We start from the raw sequence: 9,941 nt of genomic DNA on the forward strand, positions 1-9,941 counted from the left end.
TCACCAGCCTCTCTTTTCTCCCTCTCTCCTGAAGTTAACGAGACAAAAACATTAAATAAGAAATGACAGAGAAACTACAACGTGTAAACGCCTCGGTCCTGAAGATGCTGGAACACTGACAGTTACAGCTTTACCTCTGAAAGCACTGACACTGGAGACTCCTTCCTTAAATGTTAAATAAACGCATGAGCTGGGAATGAGCCGTTTCTATAGAAACAACCAACTGGAACGAGTTCATTTAATATGAACCTGTGATTTGAAGCTCCACTACTGTCAGAGCCGCTGTTATTCAACAGAGATGTGAGGAAAGAGTTTTCCGTGCCCTGGTGTGTGTGTGTGTGTGTGTGTGTGTGTGTGTGTGTGATTGTTGTATCATGTGGCTAAACAGCTTCATTACTTATTGAGTGTGTGAGAGATAGACATGGGACAGACAGACAGACAGAGGGTTGTATATACAGATAACCAGACATGCAACGAGATAGCTATTGTTTGTTTGGTTGATATAACAATAAGGTGTGTGTGTGTGTGTGTGTGTGTGTGTGTGTGTTTGTCTAAGAGCAAAAGATTAGATATACAGAAAGGCAGACCCACTGTAAGACGTGTGTGTGTGTGTGTGTGTGTGTGTGTGTGTGTGTGTTATTTCTTTCAATATCATATGATACTGGGTCAACAGTCCAGGTTTAATGTATGGGAGAGACATTTAAAGCAGGTTTAAAGCTAACATCATTACACACGTTGATTTAGAGCTGTTCCAATCCCGACACTTTTCTCACGCAGACTTACATGACCATGACGTAACCACTGAGCTGCTCAGGGCCTGTTTAACGGGCATTCGCCCGGCCTTAATTACTTTACACTGTGTACAGAAAGAGGACATACAGTAGCCGGGATTTGATCTCGGCTCAGTTTATACAGACCAGAGGTCGTGGTGCCTTATGTAATGGGATTTAGTTCCATATTTTTGCTCTACTATTAAGTTCGATTGCAAATAAAAATCCAATAAAAGTAAATCGACATGACTTACAGGACAGAACGAGACAGAGGAAGAGAGAGAGAGAGAGTGAGAGAACGAGAAAGAGAGAGAGAATGAGAGAGAGAACAAGAGCGAGAACGAGAGAGAGAACAAGAGAGATAGAGAGAGAGAACAAGAGAGAGAGAAAGAACAAGAGAGAGAACGAGAGCGAGAGAACGAGAGCGAGAGAACGAGAGAACGAGAGAGAGAACAAGAGAGCGAGAGAACGAGAGAGAGAGAACAAGAGAGAACAAGAGAGAGAGAACGAGAAAGAGAGAGAACGAGAGAGAACAAGAGAGAAAACAAGAGAGAGAACGAGAGAGAGAGAGAATGAGAGAGAGAACGAGAGAGAGCGAGAACGAGAGAGAGAACAAGAGAGAAAACAAGAGAGAGAACGAGAGAGAGAGAGAACGAGAGAGAGAGAACAAGAGAGAGAACAAGAGAGAGAGAGAGAGCGAGAACGAGAGAGAGAACAAGAGAGAGAACGAGAGAGAGAGAGAGCGAGAACGAGAGAGAGAGAGAGCGAGAGCTACATTACAATGAGCTTCTTCACAGTTTGATTGTTATAATGATATTTATTATAAATATCTTTTTGAACCTTTTTTCCAAAAATAAAGGGAAATAACCAGTAGGTCACTGGCTGGCAGGCACTGTGGCCACGCCTCCTACACTACGATAGGCTCCGCACTCGTTCACTGAGCTGATTTGGTCGGATTAATTACAAGGACTTTCACTGGAAATGATTTGAATGAATAGGAATTTAAAATCCGGCATTAAAGGAATCAAACCCCCAGACGCCAGGTAGCGCGGTGCGTTTAGTCGTTTAGAAATCCCTAACTCTCTTCTTCTTCTTTTTCTTCTTCTTCTTCTTCCCCCCTCTCTGTCTCACACACAGGGCATGAAGCCAGACAGTTTTTTCAAAGTGAAAGTCCCGGAACTGAAGGAGATCATCGAGGGCTGCATCCGCATGAACAAGCAGGGGAGGTAACGTCACCGTCACGCAGAGCGACCCTCGCACATCTGTTCATGTTCACGTGCACGCTTCCACCACTGGGAAAATGATTAACCTGAAGGCTGTACTGTGTGTGTGTGTGTGTGTGTGCGTGCGCGTGGGTGTGTGTGTGCACATCATTGTGATATTTGACAGCACCTGGAGCCAGTCTGTTGTGGCGTGTACACACAATCCTCGTTCGTGTGATTTTGACATTTAGACAATGAGCTCCGAAGGCGACGGAGCGGCACGAGCTGCTATTCCTGTTCCCTCGGTGAAGCAGAGGAGTTAAAAATAACCATACTGTATGACTCACACTCACACGAGCTGGCTTCACGGTCACCACTTCACCTGGGCCTCACCTGGATTAGCTAGTGTGGGTGCGGTTCTGACATGCGCTGGATTAATACTGTATCATCTGTTCATCCGAGGCCGATATTAAACACATGAGCATCTTTAAAATAAAGTCCGGATGGAGGACACGTGTCGGAGGAGACGTGTCTCAAACGATGAGGTTTTTTAATAGTGGAAACTCATGAATGAAGTTAAAGTGAGCCGTGAGTGTAGCGGACGAGTACTGGGTCAGCTTATCCTTCAAACTACTGTCATGACGTTACAGGTCTTTTTATGCGTTAGTTTTAAATCTCACATCAGTTTCATGGACTTTTCTTATTCCTGATTTGTTTTTCAGGTTTAAAGACGAGTGCTTGTGTTTAAAGGTGTTAAAGGTCTGGGTGCTGTTGAAAATCTACCATATCATGGGGCAGTGGTGTCTTGGTGGTTAAAGACGCGGGGTTACTGATCAGAAGGTCAGGGGTTCAAGCCCCAGCACTGCCAAGCTGCCACTGTCGGGCCCTTGAGCAAGGCCCTTAACCCTGTCTGCTCCAGGGGGCGCTGTATCATGGCTGACCCTGTGCTCTGACCCCAACCTCCTGACATGCTGGGGGTATGTGGCTTGACCGACAGTCCAGGCGAATTGTTAGTTCAGGTATCACACTCAGCGTGCACTGAATTGGAAGGCCTTAAAATAACCTGAAAGGCTCTGTTTAAAAAGTAGGTCTAGCATCGATTTATGTTGGTCCCGTCCCTTGCTGAAGATTTGGACAAAAATAATGTGTGCTTTTAGAAATTGATAAAAAGACATATCATATATATGTCTACACCTTCGTCTACACATATATAGACATATATAGTGTATATATATATATATATATTCGTATCACATATATGCCCTGAAATAATACAGATAATCTTATTAACAGTAATCATGACTGAGTAAATCTGGCACTGAGTGAACCCTGAGGCAGCCGGTGATTATCCAGAGAACACGTTTCTCGTCAAAACGTGATCTCTTTGCATATACAAACCTTCATTTTACACAGGTTTCTGATTACTAGATTGAATTACGCAGAGTGAGCGTGATCAGTTCACGTACCTTAAACCGGTTACACTACGAAATCACATGAGGACGCCGAGGGGAGTAAATATTAATAAGTGTTAAATCCATGCCATTAAAACGTGTAGTGGAATGGTGTAGCGGAGTGGTGTAGTGGAATGGTGTAGCGGAGTGGTGTAGTGGATGGTGTAGCGGAGTGGTGTAGCGGAATAGTGTAGCGGATGGTGTAGAGGATGGTGTAGAGGAGTGGTGTAGAGGATGGTGTAGAGGATGGTGTAGAGGATGGTGTAGCGGAGTGGTGTAGCGGAATAGTGTAGCAGGAACATGTTGCTGTTGCACAACACCGGCGATCCGGGCTCAATCCTCAGTTTTGTTTTCAACGTAGCTTTAGTAAGAAATTTCAGTGACAAAACCCGTCTCTGCCGATCATCCGGAATGAAGAGAAAACAATGTGTAACTTTCCATTTATTTATTTATTTTCTTTCTTTTTTTTTACGAAACCCGAGGCACAAGGGCGTTTACGGTATCTGTAACGTTTCTTACTTTTGAATACAAGTCGGTTCGTGTAAATTCCTACTCATGACCGTGATCTGTCTTACACTGGAACCGGAGGGCCTCGTCACTTCCAGGTTAGCGATCGCGTCACCATCCGCCGGCCCGTCCGCTTCATCCGAGCCGTGTCGATGACTCAGAGACGGTCTTACTGTTACGCTTTCGCTGCTGTGCCACGCCTGCTCTATCTGAAACGATCACACCCGTGAGAAAATACTTCTGTGATGAAGGAACTGAGAAATGAATGAGAAGAATGTATATATAGCTAGCGTGAGCTGAAGTGACCCGTGGGTGTAACGTTACCTCTCCGAAGGTGATAACAGCACGTCCCGAAGCGTTTAAACAGACAGGGATGTTTTTCCATTTGGGTCTTGATTCATTTAGTTGTCCCTGGGAATTTTAATTTTAGCTCCTTCACGTCGATTGCTTCTCGTTGCGTCAAAACTCTCCAACCGGTGGTGGATTTTATAATGACATCACGTGTAATTTCCCCTGTCCAAGAAAACTGCACAACATTCGTGTGTTTTTCTTTTGATTGAAAGCTTTATTTCTGCCGCTCTCTTCTCTCATTGGTCAGGTACACCATCCAGGACCTGTTAGAGCACCCCTTCTTCCAGGAGAACAACGGCGTGCACGTGGAGCTGGCCGAGGAGGACGACATGGTGAAGTCCGGCCTGAAGCTCTGGCTCCGGATGGACGACACCAAGAAGCTCCACGGCAAGTACAAAGACAACAACGCCATCGAGTTCCTGTTCGAGCTCTACAAGGACGTCCCCGAGGAGGTGGCCCAGGAGATGGTGAGTCGAGGACTTCCTTTCTGCGATTACATTTAATACCCGGCTGCTAACGCTAGCTAAGATCAGAAAGATTATTAAAAGATGAATAGCTAAGATCAGTACAATTTCAGCCAAAGTGTGCTTCCTGCTGCGGTTCCGAACACGGGGAACTACAGTACTTGTTATTATAATCGCTAATATACAAGCGCTTCACAGACTTGACCTGCAACATGACTCGCTTGACCTTTGACCTTTGGGTAGTCTCACCGAATCAGACTGTCCAGCTGCAATCCAGAGGTCGAGGGTCACAGATCAATAAGAGTCTCTAAAAGGTCAAAGCTGAAATGAGAAACAGAAGGATTCCTTACTCAGTAATTTTTTATCCAATAGTCAAAGGGATTGGATTGTTCTAATCTCACAGACGTTCGCAGAGGAGCTTCATTGCTTCATCATCGGTTAAAAATTCACTCTCTCTCTCTCTCTCTCTCTGTTTTAGGTGGTGCTTGGTTTCGTGTGTGACGTCGACTACAAGCTGGTGGCCAAAGCCATCCGCGACCGTGTCAGCGCCATCAAGCGGCAGCGTGAGAAGCTCCGCCGGCTGGCCGACGAGGACCAGAGGAGGCACCAGGACGAGGTGATCGAGGAGGAACCCGAGTCCGTTCCCGAAGCAGAACCTCCCGTGCCGAACCTCCCGTCTCTCCAGCCGCAAATGTCAACGGAGAGCGGCGTGTTCAGCCCGGTCCAGATGACCCCCACCGTGACCGTCTCCGCACCGCTGCTGTCCACCGCTAACAGCTCCATGGACTCGGGGATTAACGCCAGCTTCACCACGGAGCCCGAGGAACTGGACACGGAGCACCAGCCGCACTACATCCACCAAGCCTCCTACTCCTCCGCCACGTGTAAGTCCAGCGCATGTTCAAACACAAAAAGCTCGTCTTCTACTCACTTTTCACAAAAGATCGCAGAATTAAACCAGGAACGGAGCGCGATCAACTTCCACCTGGTTAGTCACGTCATATATACAAATACATCTTTCGGCCATATTTTTAGGCATCACGTTTAATCTTCGGTAAACGCAGACTTTCCTGAACTCAAACGCGTCGCTCTTTTGCGTCGCTCTCTCTTCTTCTTTTCTCTCGTTACGTTTCATTCTATTCTTGCGATCACGCACTGTACGTTATAGTCCGTGCTTAGCATTCGCGACTGTTTTCTGTATCCTGGCAGCGGACTGCGAGACGGACGGCTACCTCAGCTCCTCCGGCCTCCAAGAGCCTCTTGACGCTTCGTGCCCCGCGCCAAGCTCCGCCCCCTCAGTCACAGCTCCACCCCCTGACGTGAGGAACATCGACGTGGCATTTGTTGAAGCTCCACCCGCAGAAGCTTCGCCTGTAAAGAACGCTCCGATCCCAGCACTCCGCTTCCCCTCGGTGAGTAGTGGGCGGAGCTTCGGCGCTATACTTATTAATAGAGAGCGTTTAAAAAAATGTCATGGTACAATAACAGCTTTTGAGTTCTCAAACTGCATCAGCACTTTAGACGTGCTACAGTTATCTCATGGCCACGTAGTATGCCCTCTTTAGACATGTAGTATATTAGGTGCGCTAAAGCCAATGCGCACGTTGGTGTGCGATGTTTAACGGCGTTTTTATGTCCTCCTGCTTTTCTAGAGCATCGCCGTATCCCACAATTCTGAGCGCGTGAACTCCAGCGGTGCCAGCGGCTTCTCGTCTCCCGTCGACAGGTAACCATGGCAAACCGGCTCTTTCCATCACGGAAAACTCATTTTGTCGTTAATTCAGCTCCGTCAGCGATTCCGGGGCAACGGTTAGCTTACGATAAACACGATATTTTTGCACGTGTTTTGGCGTGACGCGTTTTCTGACGTCAAGATCAGACACGAGCTGGAAGCTAAGTGTGTTCCTGTGGCTTTACTTTCTGCCTGAGAGATCTGCTTGGGCATGTAGCATGGCTGATGCTCCATTTAGCAGCACCTCGACTCCTGTATGACTCACACACACACACGCACACACACGCACACACACAAACACACACACACACACACGCACACACACAAACACACACACACACACACACACACACACATACACACACAGTGGTTAGTGCATTAATCTGAGGCCGGCTGAGCTCAGTGTGATGCTGTTTGACACTGCTGACATTTCTATTTTTGAATTAAAAAAAACAACAACCTCGTTCTGGTTTAGGCCACGCCCACTTCGGGTTTAAATCTGAATACAGGTGCAACTCGCAGGAATGTTTAAGGAAATTGATTTCTGTTGTGTAAATGTAGAGACCATCAGCATGACCAGCGCAGACAGATGGTGTACAGATATTAAGAAACGTACGTGGATACGTAACTAACCTTTCCTCTGTTGACAGTTACGCCTCTGATGTGACGTCTGGTCTGAGTGACGGGAACGAGGGCCTATCAGAGAAGAGCAGCAAAGGTCCCAACAAACGCACAGGAAGTAAACTGCTGAGGAAGAGAGCTCGCTCACGGCTGCGTATTACAGGGGTATTACTGAACATCTGCAAGTTCACCTACACACACACACACACACACACACACACACTCACACACACACACATACACTTTAATTACTGGCACACACTGGCTTTAATTACTATAACACTCAGCTGTGTCTCACTCTGTCTCACTCTCAGTCTAACTGTCTCACCTGGTGTCTCACTCTGTCTCTCAGTCTAATCCTGTGTCTCACCTTGTGTCTCACTCTTTGTATCACTCTCTCACTCTGTGCCTCACCGTGTGTCTCACTCTCTGTCTCACTCTGTGTCTCACTCTTGGTCTCACCTTGTGTCCAATTCTCTGTCTCACTTTGTGACTCGCGCTGAGTCTCACCTTGTGTCTCACTCTCTGTCTTACCCTCTGTCTCACTTTGTAACCCACTGTGAGTCTCACCTTGTCTCCACTCTCTGTCTCACTCTGAGTCTCACCTTGTGTCTCACCGTCTCTCACCTCCTGTCTCACCTTGTGTCTCACTCTTTATCTCACCCTGACTCATTCTGAGTCTCACCTTGTGTCTCACCGTCTCTCACCTCCTGTCTCACCTTGTGTCTCACTCTTTATCTCACCCTGACTCATTCTGAGTCTCACCTTGTGTCTCACCGTCTCTCACCTCCTGTCTCACCTTGTGTCTCACTCTTTATCTCACCCTGTCTCACTCTGAGTCTCACTCTGTCTCACCCGCTATCTCACTCCGTCTCACTATGAGTCTCACTCGGTGTCTCACTCTCTTTCTCGCTCTGTGTCTCTACAAAGTTGTCAGATAAGGTGGACCGGGTGGTGGAGTGCCAGCTTCAGACTCACAACAGCAAGATGGTGACGTTTAAATTCGACCTGGACGGAGACAATCCTGAGGACATCGCCACCGTCATGGTGAGCTCGCCCCTCCAAGCTCAGTTCACCAGACACGTTTACCACGTTTATCAGTGCAATATCAAAGGAACATGCTGCAACTCACAGTAACGATTTCCACACTCACTCAACAACAAGACGTTGCTGTTCCCGTCCTGTCTTGTGGCTGGACGGAGGGACGCGCGCTCGGGTGTCTTTACTCACAGCCAGGCTTTTCGACATGTACAGCGTTATTGAGCGTTATATCAGCTCAGTGTTAGCGGATCAGCGGGGCGGAGTGCTGCTCCGGGCTGTAATCTGTATCTCCTGTGTGCAGGCGCATAACGAGTTCATCCTGCCGTCGGAGAAGGAAGGATTTATCCACCGCATGAAGGACATCATCCGCCGCGCTGAGGCCCTGATGAGGAGGGAGCCTTTAGAACCGCTCGGGCCTGAAAACGTCCTCCGGCTGCCCTACCTGAGCGGAGTGGGATCTCTGTCAGGCTCTCAGGTGCGTTAGAGAAGCTTCCGGAGTGTCCGCTATCTCACAAAAGCTCGCTGTTGGCGTTTTACAGGAGAATAATCAACCACAGGGTGATGGGATGAAGCCGAGTGGGTTCTGGCTCATGCAGTTATAAACTTTTTTAACCTCTGACTGTTACAAAGCCACTGACACTGGAGACTCCTTCCATAAAGGTCTCCCTACAGAAACCTTCACCGTATCAGCGACGATCCTTCAAGTCCGCTGTACAGTACACGAGCTGTCACTGTGGTGTGTGTTTATTTTTTTACCAAGGTCACTTGTAGCCCGTCTGTCGTGACGTACAAAGTATTGGCACCCCTCGAACCTGCCTATGAGTGAAAAGGGACCACCGCTGAGCATGAATATAGCGGAGATATGTTCGCTCTACGTCGGTCGTATGACTTAAAGGGCGTATGTAGCCTTATTAACACGATCGTTAAGTAAAGTCTTATCATGTGTTCTACGCCTTTGTGACACTCATTATATACACCCAAGCCGAACTTTGTTAAGCGGTCTACCAGATGCCGAGTCGAAAGGAGAAAGGTTAGAAGGTCGGCCGTGACTCAGAGCAGTACGGAATGACTATTTTAGACAGCGAGTACACACAGAGAACCCCGGAGCACTGGATAATACAACAGTGCGATTGTGATCTGAGCTCGTTTTGACTGTTTTTCTCATCAGCAGCTATTAATACGCTCCGCAGAATCATGAGACGAGTGAAACGGAGACGTATTTGTGAAAATATTGGTCATATGCCACGCTACGTTTAATTCTAATGTATAATTTATGAATAGATTTTTTTTTTTTTAAATGCCCTTATCTCAATCTGGCTAATTTGTTATCTGCTAATAAGCTAGCTCGGATTCGTCACATTAGTCACTGTTATATCGGTCGTAGTATTTGTTTGTTTGTTTGTTTGTTTGTTTGTTTGTTTGTTTGTTTATTTATTTATTTATTTATTTAATGATGCTGATTTGCATTTTCTGTTTTTATTTTGCAGCCCAACCTGCACACACAGGGGCTGGCACGCACACACTCATCCTCCTCCCTGCCAGGTAACTCCACGTTATCTCGTTTGTGCTTGTAAGTAGTTCGTTTTAATACGTAGATACTACTGTTTCTCGTCAGAACTAATAAGGCCACACCCACACGTGACAACAGCAGCAGTAGCTACACGCCCACAAAAGACACACTACGAGCGTAGTGTAGACCTGTGAGAGGTTCATGTTACCCATTTGAAACCATTTTAAATGAATGTCGAGGCTGGAAGAAGCAAGGCAGAATGACGTGGGACTCGACTCTGACTCAACCGACT

General features: G+C 47.0%; 1 protein-coding gene across 9 annotated transcripts in view; it reads left to right on the plus strand.

Moving 5' to 3' along the window:
* The window catches only part of wnk4b (WNK lysine deficient protein kinase 4b), a 67,575-nt gene that overhangs the window by 45,011 nt on the left and 12,623 nt on the right, over window positions 1–9,941 (plus strand). For all 9 annotated transcript variants that reach the window (XM_053612369.1, XM_053612372.1, XM_053612374.1 and 6 more), the window contains 9 exons: window positions 1,908–1,996; window positions 4,529–4,748; window positions 5,224–5,629; window positions 5,955–6,157; window positions 6,398–6,471; window positions 7,128–7,263; window positions 8,029–8,145; window positions 8,441–8,614; window positions 9,627–9,681. In XM_053612369.1, the coding sequence (XP_053468344.1) occupies window positions 1,908–1,996; window positions 4,529–4,748; window positions 5,224–5,629; window positions 5,955–6,157; window positions 6,398–6,471; window positions 7,128–7,263; window positions 8,029–8,145; window positions 8,441–8,614; window positions 9,627–9,681 (1,474 nt within the window). The remainder of the gene's footprint in view (window positions 1–1,907; window positions 1,997–4,528; window positions 4,749–5,223; window positions 5,630–5,954; window positions 6,158–6,397; window positions 6,472–7,127; window positions 7,264–8,028; window positions 8,146–8,440; window positions 8,615–9,626; window positions 9,682–9,941) is intronic.

This window comes from Ictalurus furcatus, chromosome 24, assembly GCF_023375685.1.
Source record: "Ictalurus furcatus strain D&B chromosome 24, Billie_1.0, whole genome shotgun sequence".
Taxonomy (NCBI): Eukaryota; Metazoa; Chordata; class Actinopteri; order Siluriformes; family Ictaluridae; genus Ictalurus; species Ictalurus furcatus.